Source organism: Taudactylus pleione, unplaced genomic scaffold, assembly GCF_031769625.1.
Source record: "Taudactylus pleione unplaced genomic scaffold, aTauple2 ptg000093l, whole genome shotgun sequence".
Classification (NCBI taxonomy): Eukaryota; Metazoa; Chordata; class Amphibia; order Anura; family Myobatrachidae; genus Taudactylus; species Taudactylus pleione.
Window position 1 is genome coordinate 2496651 of NW_028284495.1, and position 22707 is coordinate 2519357.

Below are 22707 nucleotides of genomic sequence, written 5' to 3' on the forward strand. Positions count from 1 at the left end.
GGCTGGCTTGACCGTTAAAGGGTGCTGTAACCCCCAAAGTACACTCCAGTCCAAACCAAAAAAAAAATTATTTTCTGTGTTTGTGAATTGTGTGCGCAGTAGCCGCATGTGCATCAACAAAGTAGTGCCAAGCGTGCGCCTGTGTCATAAGTAAAGGGCCAGCTGGCTTGACCGTTAAAGGGTGCTGTAACCCCCAAAGTACACTCCAGTCCAAACCAAAAAAAAATTTATTTTCTGTGTTTGTGAATTGTGTGTGCAGTAGCCGCACGTGCATCAACAAAGTAGTGCCAAGCGTGCGCCTGTGTCATAAGTAAAGGGCCGGCTGGCTTGACCGTTAAAGGGTGCTGTAACCCCCGAAAGTACACTCCAGTCCAAACCAAAAAAAAAATTATTTTCTGTGTTTGTGAATTGTGTGCGCAGTAGCCGCACGTGCATCAACAAAGTAGTGCCAAGCGTGCGCCTGTGTCATAAGTAAAGGGCCGGCTGGCTTGACCGTTAAAGGGTGCTGTAACCCCCGAAAGTACACTCCAGTCCAAACCGAAAAAAAATTATTTTCTGTGTTTGTGAATTGTGTGCGCAGTAGCCGCACGTGCATCAACAAAGTAGTGCCAAGTGTGCGCCTGTGTCATAAGTAAAGGGCCGGCTGGCTTGACCGTTAAAGGGTGCTGTAACCCCCGAAAGTACACTCCAGTCCAAACCAAAAAAAAAATTATTTTCTGTGTTTGTGAATTGTGTGCGCAGTAGCCGCACGTGCATCAACAAAGTAGTGCCAAGCGTGCGCCTGTGTCATAAGTAAAGGGTCGGCTGGCTTGACCATTAAAGGGTTCTGTAACCCCCAAAGTACACTCCAAACCAAAAAAATATATATTTTCTGTGTTTGTGACTTGTGTGCACTGTGGCTGCACGTGCATCAACAAAGGAGCAGCGCCAAGCGTGCGCCTGTGTCCCATAAGTAAAGAGCCGGCTGGCTCATTTCTTAAAGGGTGGTGTAACCCACAAAGTGCACTACTCTCCAGCAAAAATAAAAAAATATTTTCTGTGTTTGTGTGCGCTTTAGCCGCACGTATATATATCAATATAACATAAATGGAGGACCAAACTTTCTCTGATAAAAATAAAATAGGGAAAGATCAAGAACCACTTCCTACTAGTGCTGTTGCTGCTGCTGGGAGTTGTTCATCATCCCAGAGAGGAAGTAGGAACATCACTACTTTTACTAAACAATTGACCCTCCAACAGTCCCTAGCGATGAGGATGAAGTACGACAGCAGTCATCCTGAAGCAAAACGTATAACTGAGGCCTTGACTGCTATGTTGGTGTTAGACGTGCGTCCGGTATCCGACATTAGTGCAGTGGGATTTAGACAATTGATGGAGGTAGTGTGTCCTCGGTTCCAAATCCCGTCTAGATTCCACCTGCATCCTCAAAGCAGCAGCGACAAGCGTGCGTCTGTCTGTTAAAGGGTGGTGACACCCTCAAAGTGTGCTACACAAACAATTAAAATATTGTTCTTTTTTTTTCGGTCTTTGTGAAATGTGTGGGCTATAGCCGCACCTGCATCCTTAAAGCAGCAGCGACAAGCGTGCGTCTGTCTGTTAAAGGGTGGTGACACCCTCAAAGTGTGCTACACAAACAATTAAAATATTGTTCTTTTTTTTTCTGTCTTTGTGAATTGTGTGGGCTGTAGCCGCACTTGCATCCTCAAAGCAGCAGCGACAAGCGTGCGTCTGTCTGTTAAAGGGTGTTGTAACTCTCAAAGTGCTCCAAAAAAATCAAAAAATTTTTTTTAATGTGTTTGTGACTTGTGTGCGATGTAGCCACACTTGCATCCTCAAAGCAGCAGCGACAAGCGTGCGTCTGTCTGTTAAAGGGTGGTGACACCCTCAAAGTGTGCTACACAAACAATAAAAATATTCTTCTTCTTTTTTCTGTCTTTGTGAATTGTGTGGGCTGTAGCCGCACCTGCATCCTTAAAGCAGCAGCGACAAGCGTGCGTCTGTCTGTTAAAGGGTGGTGACACCCTCAAAGTGTGCTACACAAACAATTAAAATATTGTTCTTTTTTTTTCGGTCTTTGTGAAATGTGTGGGCTGTAGCCGCACCTGCATCCTTAAAGCAGCAGCGACAAGCGTGCGTCTGTCTGTTAAAGGGTGGTGACACCCTCAAAGTGTGCTACACAAAGAATAAAAATATTCTTCTTCTTTTTTCTGTCTTTGTGAATTGTGTGGGCTGTAGCCGCACTTGCATCCTCAAAGCAGCAGCGACAAGCGTGCGTCTGTCTGTTAGAGGGTGGTGTAACCCTCAAAGTGTGCTCCACAAACAATAAAAATATTCTTTTTTTTTTTCTGTCTTTGTGAATTGTGTGGGCTGTAGCCGCACTTGAATCCTCAAAGCAGCAGCGACAAGCGTGCGTCTGTCTGTTAAAGGATTACATCGGTGACAGCATCCAAGTAGGCATGTCAGACAGTCCGTATCTGTACTGGCAGGAAAAAGAAGCAATTTGGAGGTCCCTGTACAAACTGGCTCTATTTTACCTGAGTTGCCCCCCCTCCAGTGTGTACTCCGAAAGAGTGTTTAGTGCAGCCGGGAACCTTGTTAGCGAAAGGCGTAGGAGGTTGCTTCCACAAAATGTGGAGAAGATGATGTTCATAAAATGAATGATCAACTCTTCCAGGGAGACCAGCCTCCAGAACGTACAGAGGGACCTGTGGTTCCAGCAGGGACGAATTAATACTCTGTGAGGATGAGGATGTACATAACACTGAAGAGGGTGAGGAATCTGTGGATGAGGAGGATGAGGACGACTTCTTGCCTCCGTAGAGCCAGTTTGTGCAGGGACAGATTAATTGCCAGCTTGTTTTGTGGGGGCCCAAACGAACCAATCATTTCAGCCACAGTTGTGTGGCAGACCCTGGCGCTGAAATGATTGGTTTGTTAAAGTGTGCATGTCCTGTTTATACAACATAAGGGTGGGTGGGAGGGCCCAAGGACAATTCCATCTTGCACCTCTTTTTTTTCTTTGCATTATGTACAGTTTGGGGCCTAGTTTTTCAATGCCATCCTGTCTGCCACTGCAGTTTCACGCCTAGATGGGTCACGTGTTTGTGCCGCCCACTCGTGTCGCTTAGCATAGTCATCCAGCTACCTCGGTGCAACCTTTTGGACATAAAAACACTATTGTGAGGTGTGAGGTATTCAGAATAGACTGGAAATGAGTGGAAATTAAGGTTATTGAGGTTAATAATAGCATAGGAGCAGAAAAACCTACAAATTCTGTGATTTTAGCTGTTTTTATGCTTTTTTTCAAAAAAATACAGATCCAAAACACAAAACCCAGAACCCAAAACACGGAAGGGTGGTTTTGGCAAAACCAATCCAGATCCAAAACACGAAGAAAGATCCAGATCCAAAACCAAAACACAAAACACGAAAAGTGGCCGGTGCACACCCCTAATCACAATGCATCATCCTGTCATCTTAGTTTTACTACTATGCAGTGACCCAGTACTCTTAGTTTTATTGCTATGTACTGATTTGGTACCCTTGGTTTTATTACAATGCAGTTATGCAATGACTCTGTTTTAATAGTTTCATTTCTATTTACTGATTCAGTCTTCCTTAGTTTTATTACAATGCATTGATCGTGTCTTGTATACCTACAGTGTGTACTAATCCAGTCCTCTTAGTTATTTCTTACATTCTAATCCAGTCCTCTTAGTAGTATTACTACACAATAATCCTCTCATCCTATCTGTATTGCTATGTATTGATCCAGTCCTCTAAGCTTTATTACTAGGTACTAAACCGGTCATGTTAGGATTCATTTTTTACTATGTTCATATCCGTTCCGCTGAGTTGTGTTACTATGTTCTGTTTCTGTCATCTTAATTTTATTATGTATTGATATAATAATCAAAATTTTGTCACTGTGGACCCAGACCTAGGGGTCTATTCATCATCTACTAAGATTTTCACCTATTTTTGTATAAATTAAGTCAGGTTTATTCATCGTTCATATAATGCAGAATATATCACTGATATCTTCTGGTGCAATTGTCCCCCGAAAATTTTCACAGTCCTCATACTACAGTATATTATAGGGATGTGTAAATTTTGTAATTCATCAAGTTCTGAAAAAGCATTTTTTTTGGACCTTGACAGTGACACTGTACGCCATCCGAGATGGCGTACAGCACCCGATGCAGCAGAGGGATCTGAAAAGATCCCTCCCTGTTGTATGCTCTTACCTCAAGCCGCTCCCCCCCCCCCCCCAGCTCCCCAAGCAGTCTTCCTGTGAGCAAGTGTGAGGTCACAGCAGCAGCAGCAGCAGCAGCAAGGGATTGAAACGACGGGGCTGCAAGTCTGAGAAGGGGGGTCAGGGTCTGTGGTGGCAGGGGGGCAGGGGTTTGGGCTGGACAGATGACAGGGTTGGCTGGCAAGCCCTCCTCTTTTCTCCTGCTGCTTCACTTTACAGTCTCTCCGCAGCCTCTTCAAGACAGGCTGCGAAGAGTCCAAGAAGACCAAAGCAGCAGGAGAAATGTGCCCTATTTCCAAAAAGCTGTTTCTGCAAAAAGAGCAGCTTTTCAGAAGTGATAATTAATATAACTGGGCATATTATTATCATAATGAATAGGGCTCCTATTCTCTTTATGTACTGACCTAATGCGCCTAATCTTATTACTATGTGTTAATCCAGTGTACTTAGTTTTGTTGCTGTGTTTTTAAAGCAGTTATCTTACTGTAAATGTCTTATTATATAGTATATACTGTTCCAGTTCATTTACTTAAATATATACTGATCCAGTTATCTTAGTTTTATTACTATATACTGATTCATTCCTCTTTGTTGTATTAATATGTACCTCATTCCATTAGCTGTAGTGGGATGTAGTTAATTTGACGGCGTTCAGGATGCCGACTGTCAAAATCCCGATGCCTGAATCCCGAACCATGACTATGGACCGGCGCCTGCATCCAGTGGTGGTATGAGATGCTGATGGCTGTATACCGACAGCCGGCATCCCTTACAATGGTACAGTGTGTAAGTATAGTCTTACACCATCGGGGGAAAGGTTTAGGTACCATGGGGGGGTTAGGGTTAGGCACCATGGGGGGGGGTTCTCTTAACAGTAGTGTGGGCCCTGGGCAAAGCACTGCACTGGGGCCCCTACCCACCCATTCACAGGAAAAAATGTAAATGGTCAATAAAATTAAACCCCCTACATGCCCATCAGACCTCCCACACATGCAGAGACTGGTCTGAAGCTGGCGGATGAAGTGAAACTGGGACCGAGGTGAGTACTCATCACTGAGAGGGGAATGGGGTGGGGGAGGTTAGATCAGAATACAGCGCACTGGCGACCGGCTTATAAAAATATCACAAATTTACCAACTGGCCGCAGCTGCAGGGGGGTGGGTTGGCGGGCCCCTACAAGCTTCAAGCGCTTGGGCAACTGCCCAACAAGGCCAATGGAAGAGATGACCCTGGGGTGGGTTAGGGTTAGGCACATTAAAGGGTGAGGGATAGGGTGGGGGGGAGTTTAGCTGTAGGATGGGAGGGTTAGGGTGTGAAGGGGGAGGGTTAGTGTACTTACGGAGCCACCGTCAACATGCTTATGATCGGGATGCCGCTGTCGGTCTTTTGACTGGTGGCATCCTGAATGCCGGCATGCCTTATCACACCCGTGTAGTAGTAAAGATATACTTATTAGAAAAGATAAAAAAAACACCCTCACGCAGCCTAAAAAACCCAGCACACACAAAATGGACCTGTACATTGTGTTCTGATTATTCAAATGATATGTTTCTATGTAAAATGGCTACAAAGGAAATAGAACATAATCAATCACATATACATTACCGGATATCATGGACTGACTCTCATATGGAAGAGGGCCTGAGCTGCTGACTTCTTTCTTTTCTATAGTGGTAACATAGATAAAATGCACATTTAAGATCACAGTGAACATAATGCATGAACACATCTGTTTAATATGAACATGTATTTACAAGCTGCTAATTATTCAAGATATTGACTGAATACAACAAAAGAGGGATACTAATCAAAAACCGTATTGTTCAAAATGTAAAATTGCTCAAAATGGCCATAAATTGTTAATTAAGGGCCTGATTCTAATCTGAACGGATTCAGCATTACGATGCTAACATATGCAGAAGCAGCGTAGGCATCTGTAGTAAAAAGATGCCCCTGCATGCTTCAGTGATCTATGGACGCAGCCACCTTATTGTGCTTTACAGTGGGACTACAGGTCCCAGACATGTCCTGACGAAACAGTAAAACTCTGAAATGGTGACCTAATTGGCTGCATTGGTTGAGATTATTTATGGTTACAGAGTGCCATCCTACTTTGCTGCTTATATATACAGTATATATATATATATATATATATGCACACACACACGAGAACTGGCACATCACTCCACCCAATAAGTACTTGCCCAGGTTGCCTCCTGGATGTAGAAATAGTAGATATGTACCATCAGTAAAGCGACACTCTTAGAATCATTTACAAGAAGAGTCAGTCAGAGACAGCATCCTTAATTCAACGTTTCAGTCCTTTAATGGACTTTCATCGGGAGCACAGGATATAATAACTTACCTTAGCTTACCTTAAATACATAACACCTCAGTAACCAGTGAGCACCATACATGTAGCACACAAGGCACTGACGTCACAGCAGGGCAACGTGCACCCAACTGCGTCATGCTGTCACAAGGACCACAGCGTGACCATCGATGTGTATGGTAACCAAGTGACCATGACAGAGGAAACAAAAACAGCAATACCAATGTTGGTCATATTCAAATAGAGTCAATATAAAATATAATACAAGAGTGGAGATAGTTAGACCAACTATTAAGCAAAACCCACATGAAATAACCATGGGCAGAAAACAAGCCAAATAAAAACTAATCTTGGAAAATAATGAATAACAGGAAAAAATTTGTATATATAAACTCCCAGGGGGACTTGAAAATAGTGTCACAACTGACAAATGCTAATAAGATGTAAAATAACTAATTGATCCCAAGGGTCATAAACATTTTGGACAATACACGCCCCTGGTCATGCTGCTGTGCGTGGGATGGCATGACGCAGGTTGGTGCATGTTGCACTGCTGTGATGTCAGTGCCTTGGCATGAGATGTGTATGGCACTCACTGGTCATGGAGGTGTTCTTATGTATTTAATATAAGCAGTTTGTTGTGTCTGTGTTCCTGATGAAAGTCCATTAAAGGACTTAGGGCCATATCCAATTAGTTCGGGAGCTAATTGTTCCCCGCGATCAGCAAAAAACCGGGGATTTTTCGCCGATAATCCCGATTTTTGCCGATATTTTTTTATCCCTATCCTATTAATTTGGGCAAATTAATAGGATAGTTCGCCCATTAACACATAGGAGCCGCGATAAGCTTGCGGTCCTATGTGCACTCGCCTTTTTTGGGTGAAAAAATGGCACTTATCATGGATTATTTTTCGGGAAACATCAGGTCCCGTAACCCCCCCCCCCCCCGATAAGTGCAGTTGTCATTCCGACTACGAGTCTACTTGGATAGCCCCGAGCGAGCTAATTAGCCGCGGTAATTTACCGCAGCTAATTTGGATATGGCCCTATAATGTTGAAATCAGGATGCTGTGTCTGTCTGAATCTTCTTGTGAATGCTACAGAGTGCCGCCTTACTGCAGATCTTACTAATTAAAGGGATTGTGTTTTAGTGTTATTTTTCTGTTATATATAGGGGATAGGGTCACTTATATGTATATTTTATACATGTATATATATAAATATATTCAGAAAATTATAGCTTATCTCATTTGTGGCTAAGAAAACATGCCAAATTCCAATTGCGATCTCACTGATGGGGACACAACAGAAGAAAACGTGGTAGGCAACCATTGTCCACCCTAGGCATTTTTTCTGTGTGACTTCAGCAGGGGTGTCATTGACATCTTTGCTGAATTTTAGTGATCTAAATGTGTTTTCTTACCTGTGTTTGTGTTTTCTAGATCATCTTTATGTCCACCCAGGCTCTGGGCTACTGCAGGACTGAGCACCTGACTAAAAACTTTCTATACATATTCTTTATTGCTTGTTTATAAATTAATTTTGCACTGACAGAGTTTTGGGTTATTTTGTGTGTGTTTGGAGAAATTGCCTTCTTTAGTCATTTTTAAATCAGTTTTTCTGTTTGCAAAATATGTATTTATTCCAAGGGAATCCTAGTGACCAGTATATACGAGACTGAACCAATATCCGGAACTTAGAGATTGTAAGGCAGAGCACAGGGGGTCATTCAGACCCGCTCGCAAGCAAAGGACGCTCGCAAGCGGGTCGATGTTGCCCCACTGCGCATACGCATGACGGAGGGAGCTCCGTCGCGCGCATGCGCGAGACCCGGCGAGCGACGAGGAATACGTCGCTCAGGGTCTCGCACCAAAGGGGGCGTGCTGTCGATGGTGACTGACAGCACGCCCCCTTTGGTGGGCGTGCCGGGGGCGTGGCTGCCAGACGGAGGTGTTCCCATGGGAATGCCTACCGTCTGAAGCCAGCCCCACTGACATCAGTAATGATGTCAGTGGGAGTGATTTTGGCTCTGATAGAGCCAAAATCACTCCTGGGCTTGCGGCAGCGAGACCCTACCGCAGGGTCTCGTCGCAAGCCCGATGGTCGCAATGGTCTTGACCATCGCGACCATCTTTTTGGCCGATCGCATATGCTGTGGGTGGTCACCCACAGCTATGCGAGCGGCCAGGAGGCCACTCAATTTTCAGGTAGGAGGGCACTGATTCAGAGCGAGGGCTCTGGTCAGAGCGTTCGGCTCTGAATCAGGCCCACAGTGCAGGATAAATCAGAAGGACATCAGCAGAACAAGGTAAGAGGAACTCACCACAACCTAATGTATAGAACAATGGCTAATGCAAAGATAAAACACAACATATAGTATTATAGAGTGTGTCTTTAAAAACCTTTCCTTTTCCCCAGCTATTTGTCACAATGCTCTGACCTGTCACTGGCAGAGTCATGGATAACATTTCAGTTTTTTCTTTTCTCCACGGCTGGGCTATAAAGATGTATTTGTTCTTGATGAATGATCCATCCTCGACCACGGCTTTCTCCAGCTGTAAATTAGTTTGCTTTTCTTTTTCTATGAGCAGTTCATGTATTACACCAATGTCAACAGCTTCCAATTGACATCCAACTGCCTGTTAGATAAGAGTATTGTAGCATGGTGTTTATTGCATACTGTGGTAGGACACTTAGCTGCTCTTCCTTTGATTAATAATCAATCTTTTGCTGTCTTTATGTTTAGTCAGCATTAGCATTATACAGTACAGCTATGTGTGATGCTCAATCATGGAGTAATGTCACAGAGAATTATAATAGGCTTAGATAGGGTTATATGCCAAGGTTACAGCTATGCGATATCTGATACAGGCATGCTCATGCAGGAACTTTGGGTAGGAAATATAAATACTTAAACAAAACAAATGATTGCTGACTCGTTATTTATGTAATCCTAAATTGTATTAAGAAAACTGAACATAGTATAGTGTAGAGAACAATGGGGTCAGAGATTGGAAATAGGAGGTCCATACCTTTACTGGGACACAACCCCCCCCCCCCACGATATGGCGAATGCTATGTACAGTCACGTTTTGTCCGTTGGGTGCCACATTTTTACTGATCCCTATTTTCTTCTCCCTATTTCTTCTTTCACACAGGCAGAAAAGTGATATTTCTTAATTGTCAGTAAATGTACTATTTGGTTGGCAACTACAGTACATAGATCATTGATGTCATATGGAATGGTATTCTGATCCTTATGGGATACATGGTGACAAAGTGTATGGACTACATTGATAGAGCTCACAAAAGCATGAAGAGAAAGGTAAGTAGTTTTGAGGGTGCACTGACAACCAGAATAATATAATTTAAAAGTTATAAACTTTTTTGGTATGTATTAAATGTATTAATCTTATCAATTGAAATAGGTGAATATAAAACAAAAGAACGTGAAGAAATGAATGAAAAATAGAAAAGAGTATTAAAAAATATGTTCAACAAAAAAAACGTCGTCTGTGTTGTTACGTTTCTGTATATCACTTATCACAGCTATTTGCTTAGTGGTATTCACGTACTGTTATGTCTTCGTTTCATATGTTATAGCCAGAGAGTTTAATTGAAGGTAATTCCCTCACACAGGGAGAGATAGGTGTTGTGTAGTCTTAGCCCTTTATCAAAATAACCAGTCAATGCTGCCAAAGATACTCTATTTCACATAATTATTACACATTCCCAAATCATCAGTAATGGGCTAATCATAATGGTCCTGCTATAATTCTATATACAGTATACTGTGGCCCTCATTCAGAGCCGCACGTTACCAACAGTACGCTCGTTGCGTTCCGATGTTGACTAACCGCGCATGCGTCGGTGTTACACTGCGCATGTGCGTACGGCAGATTGCGAGCTTTTTTTCTGTCGTTCCTAAAATAGCGTACAGGAAGTGACATGTCAAATGTGATTGACAGAACAGGGCGTTTTTGGGTGTTGACGGGGGTGGAGATGGAAAAACGCAGGCGTGGCGAGGCGTTTTTGGGGCGTACATACATTAGCAGATGCGAACGTCAAATGTGTTCGGACCGTCACATACGTCACTGGAACATCCTCTTTCCCTTCAAAATGCTCGCACAGTTTAGGGTCTGGATTACTCGACCACATTGGCGATGGCCTTCTCCTCCGTCCCGGGACTCCATGATGTTGCAGCAATTAATCGCGGGTCGTCACAAAAGCAATTAGTGTTGTATTGAAAACCGGCTTGGTATGTGTTTGGAAAGTAGTTTATTGGGATAGCACAAAACCGTACGCAGGTGGAGATCATACCTGCTAATGTCAGGATTACACAATCAATTGGCGTACATTTTTGGGGGGTTTTTTTGGCCTCAATTTGTTGTTTATGGCCTATTGTGACAATAATGTCATCATGTTTTAATTAGCTCCCCTTTTTTTATTAATGTGGAATTTGCATCGTTATGTGATTTTTTAAACGTTCCTTCAAGAGGCCTTTTTTTTAAAAAAATGAAATGGTTTTTGGTGTCCTTTTTTGCCTTTAGGGCCAGGATTAAATGTAACCCATTTGTACAATAATGTCACAATACAATGTCAGATTTTTAACATAAATTTATTGGTTAAACACAAACCAATTGGCCTAATATTTTGTTTTGTTTTTTTCTGGCAAAGATACTTTTTATCAAAAATAAATAATCAATAACTGCTAACATAAACGTACAAAAATAAATTAAAAACATTTCACAAGAAAGGAGAGGGAAGTTTTGACCAGAAAGGAATATGAGCCAGGCACAGAAGGAGTGTGGGAAAAGTCGCCATTGCTGTCACCGTTTTTTCGCCCGTTTGGATGGGGGAGGGTGGGCGCCAGACCGGGTCCGGGATGCCATCGGGCTGGCCTGTCCAGAGGCAGATGTTGTGGCCTCTGGACTAGGCACAGGGCTAGGCACATTTGGAGGATTGGCTGATGTTGTGCCAGAGGTGGAGGATCCTGATGTTCCGGCAGGAAGGGAGGTCGGCTCCACCATGTGCTGGCGAACGAGCTGCTCCAGGGCATCGGCGATGCGGATGTTGGCCCTGGTATTATCCGCCAGGGCCTGACCAATGGTCACGTTGGCCGCAGCATTTTGCTCCAGGGCCTCAGCCACCCGTATCAGACTGGCGTCCATCCTCTGCAGAATCTCCGTATGGAAATCCGATTTGAAATTGAGTTCTGTGAGGAGGCCCACTGCCTGCGAGGGGGCACGCCCTGGACTGGCTTCTGCAGGGTCCTCAGCCGGATGTACTGGTTCCTCCCCTGCAGAGCCAGCAGAAATTCTGCGGCCAAGGCTTCCCTCTGGAGCAGACTCATCCGCCTGTGTCTCTGTTGGAAAAATGAGAAAAGAGTCACATTAGAATCTACATATTGGCACAATAGCATTTCAGAGTTGGTGACATCACAATACTTACCTGGGCCAACATGAGGAGCCGCAAAGTCTGGCATGTCCGTATCCATGTTGGACACGCCAAACACCTCCACAGGCTGCACACACCCCTGTGCCAGCTCTTCTAAATCCGTCAACTCCAATGACACAGGGGTGGGACCCCCACCTGTCCCCCTTGCATGCCTAGCCCTGTCCGCGAGTTTTTGCTTTAGGCGATATTTGAAGTCACCCCATCTGTGGGGAAAAATGGAAGCCATTATCCTTTGGTTTAAAATGGGGTTTGTTTTTAGGGGGGGCAAGGGTTTACTTACCGCCGTTTGACATCCCGGGCTAGACGGACATAATCACCCACTCTATTGACAGCAACGGCTACCTCTTCCCACATTCTCCACTTCTGGCTTAGACTCATATTCCTGTTTGCCTGTGGCAGGATGTCCACACACTTATGGATCAAAACCTCCATCTCCTTTCTTGTGAAATGTGGCTGCCTTTTTTTTTTGGCCACTTTGGCCGGAATACTGGGCCCAGCAGCCTCTTCCATGTCATCCTCCTCACCTATTTGTGTAAATTTACAGAATTCACAAAATCACAACTTGCCTAATCTTATGTTTCAAATTAATCGTTGATAGAAAATGCATGAAAGACTTACCGCCTGAATCTTGGCCATTTTTTCCCTGGTCTGTCGCCATGTCCGAGGTCCAAACAAGAAATACACCAGAATTTGAATGTGTTTTCGTGACGTATTTATACATGCGTCCTTATTTTGCGGCCGCATCATTGATTGTGCGGCCCTATGATCCCTCCTTAATTTGTGCGGGAAACGAAACACTATTTATGGCTTGGTGTGTCTCAAGTCGAGGTGGCGTTTTTGGATTGTTGGAGGTTATCTTGGCTGGAGTTTATTGATTGCGTAGAAAGGAGTTGGCGGTTGGAGATTCGTTTGTTGGTTAGATTTGCGTTTTTTTTTCCGTTATCTTTGTTGGTTTATATTTTTGGGACCTCATTTCTTGATTTGGTAAGTTTTGTGAAGTCTAACTTTTGTTCAGTTGTTGTTTCATTGTGTTTCGTATATTTTGTAATTTTTGGATCCCTAATTTTTTCTATTTTAGATTTTGTTTATTTTCGACCCCAAAGACCTTTTGATTTTGCATCTTAGATATTTGCTCTTGGTAAGTCCATTTTTTATCTTGTATTAGCGAACTAATTAGCGCATTTTTAGTAGTTACTCTTGTGACTTGTATTAGCGAACTAATTAGCGCATTTTTAGTAGTTACTCTTGTGACTTGTATTAGCAAACTAATTAGCGCATTTTAAACAGCTTAATAATCATTCTAACTTTTTGGTGGTTTATCTTTCGCTTTTTGAGCCAACATTTCGACCCGTTTTGATGTACTGTGTTAAATGTCGCTTTGCGGTTTTGCTAAATGGGTGTTTGGCATATTTTAACTTTGGTCTAGCACAAAATTTTTAAACAAACATGCCCAGAGTGAAATGTGTCAAGTAATTTTGGTGTTTATTTTCAGTTTGGACGTATCATGACAATACCCCGGCATGTAAGCAGCAATGGATGGTATCATCAAGCTAAGTTGTTTTAATATAGTTTTGGGGTGGGTCAAAAGCCTTACTTTGAAATCTTTGAATTTCAGGTTGATCTGGGGCGGATTGTTCTGGCCATGCTCCCGGAAGCCGACCAACCTCAATCTCATCCCAGGCGTAGGCATCGTAGGCATGCAAGGCCCCAGATATTTCGAACACGTGTCACCCTTTTTGGAATGCCCGATGATGAGGTTTTACGACGCTACCGTCTACCTCCCAAAATCATCATAGACACTCTCTCATTAATAGAAAGTGATCTTGAGCGGCAAATTGACAGTCCAACAGCAATACCACCACTGACGCAATTTATGGCGGTGTTACATTTCTGTGCCTCAGGATCGTTTCAAACAACGGTGGGAATAGTGGCGGGCATCTCCCAATCCTCCTTTTCCCGGATCCTGAGGGCAGTGATGGAGGCACTTTTCAAGCACCTCCATCATTTTATTCAAATGCCTTTGGATATGGGTGCCCTTAGTGTGGCCAAGGCCAATTTTTACCAAATAGCTGGCTTCCCACACATCATAGGGGTTGTGGATGGTACTCACCACTTCAGCCACCAGCACGGCTGGAGGCCATATTTCGAAACAGGAAACACTATCACTCCCTGAATGTATTGGTGGTATGTGATGCCTCCCTCCAGATCCTGTCCCTGAATGCAAAATTACCAGGAAGTGCACATGACTCCTTCGTCATCCGGCAATCAGGGATATGGCACAAATTAAACAACCTACAAGCTGGTGATGCGTGGCTTCTGGGTAAGTGGAGACCTTTAGTACATAACAATGTTAAGCTTGATACACAGTGTTCCTGATGTTGTCTCTTATTTTTCACAGGAGACAGTGGATACCCTTGCATGTCCTGGCTGCTCACTCCTTATTTGGCTCCCACACCAGGCCCACAAAGTGAGTATAATTCCGCACTTACAGCCACCAGGCAAGTGGTGGAGCGCTGTATCGGCCTTTTAAAAGGCTGATTCAGATGCCTCCACCGCTCTGGTGGCGAGCTCATGTATTTGCCGGATATGGTGTCGAAAATTGTGGTCCTGTGTGGGATATTTCACAACATCGCCATAAGGAGTGGTGTCCCAATGCAGCCAGAGGATGCCTTACCTGAGGATGGTCCCCCCGAGGTTGGTCGGAGGTCAGTATGTGGGGGGGCCATACGCGATGATGTGGTGGCCAGATTTTTTAGGTAAGTTTGACCAAAACTACAGTGTTTATACCTAATGTGTTTGTGTTTGTTTGCGAACATCTAATTTATTTTTATTTTTTTCACCATCTTCTGTTTGTTCACAAAATCTTTGCCACTCCAACGCTCACTACTTCCTGCTACCCTTACCAAACCTGGATCTTGTGATTTTGGGCATATATTCTGGAACCCATATCGCAACGCCATGTTTGTGGAATCATGTTGGCATGGTCCTTCGTCAACCAGTTCTTGATTGTTTTTTTTATTTAAATATTTTATTTGTATGTGTTGTATTTGAGATTATCACTGTTTTTTTTTTTTGGGAGTGACCACTTTGATTTCTCATTTATGTTGTGAATAAATGTTTGGAGAGTGAAATGGTCTTCCTTTTTTTGGACGTTAACAGCAAGTGTAACCAGGTTAACACACCTTACATTTGACTAAGGGGTAATCCAGTACTGACACCAGTTGATGTAAACTGAAATATGTTTTCAGGTTCCCAACCCACACCAAAAGGAAGCCTGTCCAAACCTTTGGATTTTGAAGATTGGCCTAAGCAGCTTGCACACCAACTAGGAACCTGTAAAATGTCGAAATATCTAATTGACACTACACCCAAAAAGGGAAATGACATTGTTACTGTTATGTGTTTCTTGTGGCTGTTTAACATACAAATACAAAACACAATCTAACTTTTAAAAAAGGCAAATCCTTGCAGGAACAGTCTACTTATGTCAGGGAAAACTATTTTTGTTTTGGAAAAAAAGAATGAGCCAGAACGTATATTAGAACAAAAAAATTTATTTAGAAAACGAAAATAAACAAAAAAAACTACTGGCGAAGGATGCCAGACAGCCGGTCAAGGCCCACAAGAATGCCAATGACATGTTGGCGCATCTGGCCAACACATTCGTCCACCTCTTGTCGACGCCTCTGTTCCTCTGTGGGTGAGAAAAGTGTGTGGATTAATAAAACAATAGGGAATCCACATTAAAAAAAGAAAAACACAACGAAATCACTCCTAAACCTATAAAAAATAAACAAAAACAAAAAGGGGGTGCTGCCAAAAATACAAGGCCTATGTACAAATTCCCACAGGTGTGATATGTGTTGTTGAAATCAGCAGGAAGAGGTAAAGGCAAACTGCTAAATCACCAAAAGTAAACCAAACAAGCACGAATAAAGGCACGACACATGATTACATACAAACAGTTTGTGGTTAAAAAAAATGTGAAAGAAAAACATACCGGGAGCCAAAACGGGAGCTCCGGAAGTCCCTCCATGTTCTTCCTCGGAGGAGCCTTCATTCCCCAAAGAACGGGGAGGGGTAATGACGGACTCCGGGGAGGGGGTAATTGGAAGAGGGGTGGGTGGAGGAGAGGGGGAAGTGGGACGGAGGGGAAGGAGGCCCGACAGTTCCGGGAGAGGGTCTTGGAAGGCTGGGGAGGAGTGGGGTATAGGGCAAATATTTGGGGTGGAGTGTTGGCTGGGGGTTGGGGATAGTGGCCGGGAACGCCGTCTGGCCGGACGGTGACGGCGTAGTCTTGGCTGTCCTCCTAAAATATGTCAAACAAATTGAGGTTAGTTTCTGGGCAAATCCGGGGCCCAAATAAAAAAAAAATAAAACAACAACAAAAAACATGCAAATAGGAGTAGAATGAAAAAAACAGAAATAGAGGGAAAACATGCACACGCAGATATGAGGACAAATAATAAATAGGACAGACAGGAAAACATGCACACGCAGTTTGCCCCACAAACACAAACATGAAAACCACAATACATAACACTTACTTTCCAGGATCTGCATGCGAAAGCATGCCAGCAAGCGGGGCGTTCGCCGTTGCAGGTCTGACCACCTGCGCTCCAGCTGCCCGATGTTGCGGCGTGAACCTAAGGACCGCAGGCGGGACCGTGCCTCCGCATACGCGGAGCGCTTCTGCCGGTTGGTGATGGGTGGAGGCTGGCTGGTGATACGGCGATCCATCACCTCCGTAAGCACCAGCAGCTCGCGCCTGGTGAATGTGGAGGCTCTCATGATGGCAATGGAGTTTTTCATACAAAACATTTTTGATAAAGTGTGCAATAAATTTCTGATTGGCTAATGTATTTTGGAAATTAACAGGAGCAATTTTATTGGTTAGTGTATGAGTCGTGTTCAACAGGGCCAGAAATCTCTGGAGAGTTATGATAGGCTTGATGCAGTGACATGCGTTTGCAAATTTAAATAAAGAAATGAACCCCGGAAAATATGCGAGGATCCACAGCAATAGAACAATTGTTTAATTGTGGTTCACATGTTTTTTGAACAATAAAAACGAATGTTCCATCCGTACGTATTCTGCGGGTAAACACAAACACGGACAAGAGTAAAGTTTCTTGCATTGTGTTGAAAAAAAAAAAAAAATTAAGCTAATTGATACATTGATTGGCATGATACGATTGAGGGAGGTAGGCAGAATAAAGGAGCAGGTAATCGACATCTGACAAGGCCACTTCCGGTTTCACTTGTGCGTGCGTTCCCTTCAAGCCATTTCGGGGATGTACGCTCGCTATTTCGCACGCTCGTTAGTTAGAGGAGGAGTCGCCTGAGTTTAGGGAGGAATTTTAGATGCGAAAGAAAATACGAGCGACCCATTGAATTTAAATAATTTTGTACGTACGCCTAACGTACGTGCGCCCGCTTGCGAGTGGGTCTGAATGAGGGCCTGTATCCTCTCTCTGCTAATACAGTATTATATTCCAACTGATAACAGTTATACTTTGGATACATTTAATCAGGAGATAAAAGTGACACAATCAGTTCCCCCTTAGTAACTGCATAAATTGGCACTATAGTCTAAAGGGGCCTATCCATTAGCAGATCTTTCTGTAAGATGAAAGACAAAAGATTTATCCCTTGAAAATTCCTGGGGCTGCTGTGACAGATATCTGTCATGTACATGACAGATTTTTGCAAACGACGAACGACGAACAATATTGCATGACATCATTCTGGGAGTGGATTTTTTTTAATGTTTCTATTCACTTTCATTAAAAAAATCGTTTGTCATTCGTCGATTACCGCAACAGATATTTCTAATATCTGTCAGCGATAAACGATAATTAACCAACATGTTGGAGAGACAAAAGACCAAATTTGTCGGCAGCGGGAGTGCGCATTTTTATCGTTCAGAGCCTATCCATTAGCAGATAAATTGAACGACTGAACGATAAATCGCTCATCGTTCAAATTTATCTGCTAATGGATAGGCCCCTTTAGTCATTATGTCATTCATATAATTTTCTTTGGGGATAATTTTGTTGGTAGGACCATATAGAAGGCTGTTTGTGGGCATTAGGAAGTTACTGTAGGTTTTTAAATGGTGTCAAATTACTGATTTGTGTTTTTTTTTTTAAATGCAAGAAAATGATTTAAAAAAAACACTTTTTTCGTTTACTCTCAAACTAATTAAACGAAAAATGCAAAAAAAAAGTAGGAAAAAAGGTGATTTTGGGGTACTTTGATGGCACCTTGAAAAATAAAAAAAAATGTATAAAAAACTATTATTTTTCAATGTAAAAAATATTGTAATTACATTTGGGGTGCCTAAACTAATGCAAAAGTTGATTTTGGGGTAACTTGAGGACATTTTTTTACCCCCAAAAATGACATGTAATTATTGGACTAATTAAGCTAATTGGAAACTTCCAATTGCCTAATTAGTCATTAGGGGGGATATCCAAGGAGTTCAGCACAGTGTCCAGACATTTTAACCTTAAAATAAAGATTTTCCTTTCGGTCTCTCACCCTCAGGGAGGTGCAAATGGAAAGATGTGAATTCAGTCTGATTGATTCAGTGTGAGTTGCTAATTTGATTGTAAAATGAATTAGGTATCCGAATTCGAAGAGAAAATAGCAACTCGCACCTCGCAATTTGCACCTAATTGGATAGTGTCTTTATTTCACTGATGTTGACATTACATTATTGTCGACTTGATGGATGTCTACATTACTAATATCGACATCAGGAACAGGTTGACATGTTCAATGTTGACATGACTACCATGTCAACATTCTTATGTTAATGATTGTCAACATTGTGAATATTGATGAGATATACTACACCCGCAAGCTCTGTGGGTCCTTGAGCACTCCACAGCAACTAATCATGCCCATATATGCCACTTTTCAATCATAAGACTTGAGGATGGTGTCCACCTTCACTTCATAGTGATCACTACGAGTAAGACCAAGGGGTTTGTGATTATAAAACAGAATACAGCAGTTACAAAGCAATGTGCTTATAAAATGCAATCTAGTAAATAAATATAACCATAACGTAAATGTGATCACTTAGATTCACTGTACATTGCCTTCAGTTCCAGATATGACTATGGGGTAAATTTACTAAGGGTTGGGTTTGCCATCTATTTGTAAACAAAGGATATTAATGCTAGATTGCAGTCTCAAAACGCATAATTTACTAATGACCGGTTTTGACTGTCATTTAAAATGTCTAAATACCCGTCGGATTTCAAACCCCTATACCGCAGAGATCTGATGGCAAACCCGCCATCAAGCTGCTGCAGAGCGGAAGCCCTGCACAAATCACTTTTAGGTGTGCAGGCCTCGTTTGCTGATATTGTTAGATTATTGGAGGGTCCCCACTTCCCCAGGAATTCAAGACCTGGACTGACCAGTTTGCAGCTGGTTGCTATGGGCAGGGGCTGGTTTAGTGTAGTGCTGGGTATTGGAAAATAGAGGGAACCCCACACTTTATTCCACTTATATTTTCCAATAACAGCCTAGGCTCATGGGCCTGGAGCTGGTTATAGTGTGTTTATATTTCTGGGGGAAAGGGGAGCACCACATTTTTTTCCTCTGAATTTAAACATTCAAATTTTCAGCAAATAAAGTTTGCACAGATCATAGTGATCTGTGCAGGGCTTCACCCAAACTTGTCAGCCACAGGCAGATCTATTGTATGAGCGTAATTGGTGTAATTTTATGGTTGGCTTTTGGTCATTTTGAAAGCCGGCGCTTAGTAAATCTCTGGTTTGTATACTTGTCTATGTAAAATAACTGATAGTTGGTCGAATGTTCTAAAGTGTTCTAAGGTCAGTCATTTGGTAATTTTTCTATCAGTTGTGCCTTTAGTAAATGGGTGAATTGCAAAAGCGACAGATAAAAAACCAAAAACCCAAACTGAATTTGTTAAATTATTAATATCTGCCAAATATTCATCTAAAGCTCAAGTCTGTTGTCTACAAAATTTCGAACATGTATTAGGGCTCTAGTCATTATGTTAGTTATTGGGGGACCCGGATAATTAATATACAAAAATTATGCGAGCGCCGGCGCAATTCCCATAGGGAAGGAGCAGGTTGCGGGAGCAAACATCATCTGAAGATGGCGAATGCTCCCGCAGTCAAGGTCCGAAAATACTGTATTTTTGGAGCTTGATGAATTCTGTTCCCATACTAGTGTATGGGGAAAGCGGGCCATTCCGGGAGAGAAAGGTAAGCAGGAGATATCTGTGATACTAGTGTATGGGGACAGCGGGCCATTCCGCGAGAGAAAGGTAAGTAGGAGATATATCTGTGATACTTGTGTATGGGGACAGCGGGCCATTCCGCGAGAGAAAGGTAAGTAGGAGATATATCTGTGATACTTGTGTATGGGGACAGCGGGCCATTCCAGGAGACAAAGGTAAGCAGGAGATATCTGTGTTACTTTTGTATGGGGACAGCGGGCCATTCCGCGAGAGAAAGGTAAGTAGGAGATATATCTGTGATACTTGTGTATGGGGACAGCGGGCCATTCCATGAGAGGAAGGTTAGCAGGCGATATCTGTGATACTAGTGTATGGGGACAGCGGGCCATTCCGTGAGAGGAAGTTTAGCAGGAAATATCTGTGATACTAGTGTATGGGGACAGCGGGCCATTCCGCGAGAGAAAGGTAAGCAGGAGATATCTGTGATACTAGTGTATGGGGACAGTGGGCCATTCCGCGAGAGAAAGGTAAGCAGGAGATATCTGTGATACTAGTGTATGGGGACAGCGGGCCATTCCGCGAGAGAAAGGTAAGCAGGAGATATCTGTGATACTAGTGTATGGGGACAGCGGGCCATTCCGCGTGAGAAAGGTAAGTAGGAGATATATCTGTGATACTTGTGTATGGGGACAGCGGGCCATTCCGCGAGAGAAAGGTAAGTAGGAGATATATCTGTGATACTTGTGTATGGGGACAGCGGGCCATTCCAGGAGACAAAGGTAAGCAGGAGATATCTGTGTTACTTTTGTATGGGGACAGCGGGCCATTCCGCGAGAGAAAGGTAAGTAGGAGATATATCTGTGATACTTGTGTATGGGGACAGCGGGCCATTCCATGAGAGGAAGGTTAGCAGGCGATATCTGTGATACTAGTGTATGGGGACAGCGGGCCATTCCGTGAGAGGAAGTTTAGCAGGAAATATCTGTGATACTAGTGTATGGGGACAGCGGGCCATTCCGCGAGAGAAAGGTAAGCAGGAGATATCTGTGATACTAGTGTATGGGGACAGTGGGCCATTCCGCGAGAGAAAGGTAAGCAGGAGATATCTGTGATACTAGTGTATGGGGACAGCGGGCCATTCCGCGAGAGAAAGGTAAGCAGGAGATATCTGTGATACTAGTGTATGGGGACAGCGGGCCATTCCGCGTGAGAAAGGTAAGTAGGAGATATATCTGTGATACTTGTGTATGGGGACAGCGGGCCATTCCAGGAGAGAAAGGTAAGCAGGAGATATCTGTGATACTTTTGTATGGGGACAGCGGGCCATTCCGCGAGAGAAAGGTAAGTAGGAGATATATCTGTGATACTTGTGTATGGGGACAGCGGGCCATTCCGTGAGAGGAAGGTTAGCAGGTGATATCTGTGATACTAGTGTATGGGGACATCGGGCCATTCCGTGAGAGGAAGTTTAGCAGGAGATATCTGTGATACTAGTGTATGGGGACAGCTGGCCCATCCGCTAGAGAAAGGTAAGCAGGAGATATCTGTCATACTAGTGTATGGGGACAGCGGGGCATTCCGCGAGAGAAAGGTAAGTAGGAGATATATCTGTGATACTAGTGTATGGGGACAGCGGGCCATTCCAGGAGAGAAAGGTAAGTAGGAGATATCTGTGATACTAGTATATGGGGAAAGCGGGCGATTCCAGGAGAGAAAGGTAAGCAGGAGATATCTGTGATACTAGTGTATGGGGACAGCGGGCCATTCCAGGAGAGAAAGGTAAGTAGGAGATATCTGTGATACTTGTGTATAGGGACAGTAGGCCATTCCAGGAGGGAAAGGTAAGCAGGATATATGTGATATCTCCTGCATTACCTTTTTGATGAATGGCCCGAAAACTTAATTTTTACAAAAGCAGGTGAAAATTTTCATTTTCACCTGCTTTTGTAGAAATTAAGGGGTATATTTACTAAAGTGCGGGTATTTAGAAGTGGAGATATTGTCCATAGCGACCAATCAGATTCTAGCTAATATCTTCTAGAAGGTGCTAGATAAATGTTAAGTAGAGTCTAATACTGTAGGTTGCTATGGGCAACATCTCTACTTCTAAAAACCTGCACTTTAGTTAATATACCCCTAAGTATGGATGAATAGACCCTATAGTAATATGAAACAAAGTGGTGCACTTTTCCACACTGCAGTCAAGATGAAAAAGAAAGAAATAAGGAATTCTCCCTCTGTGCAAGAGATTTTTTGCTTTTTAGAATTACAGTACAACACTGTGAGGGAGATTTATCAAGCACAAGTCTGTTAAACTGACTCTTTTGGTGTGTTTTTGGGTGTGTTCCAAAGCACCATTTAAAAAAAAAAAGACATACAGCAAATCACCATCCCAACTCTTTTCACACGTTAAGAATATAATTTGCTATATTA

The 22707-nt window shown here is 43.1% G+C and overlaps 1 protein-coding gene across 1 annotated transcript in view; it reads right to left on the reverse strand.

Annotated features, from left to right (window-relative positions):
• RP1 (RP1 axonemal microtubule associated) overlaps positions 1 to 22707 on the reverse strand; it is a 668735-nt gene that overhangs the window by 70400 nt on the left and 575628 nt on the right. The window contains exons 49-50 of the mRNA XM_088469748.1: positions 9028 to 9226; positions 5861 to 5920 (exon numbers count right to left, since the gene is read on the reverse strand). Of these exons, the coding sequence (XP_088325874.1) occupies positions 5861 to 5920; positions 9028 to 9226 (259 nt within the window). The remainder of the gene's footprint in view (positions 1 to 5860; positions 5921 to 9027; positions 9227 to 22707) is intronic.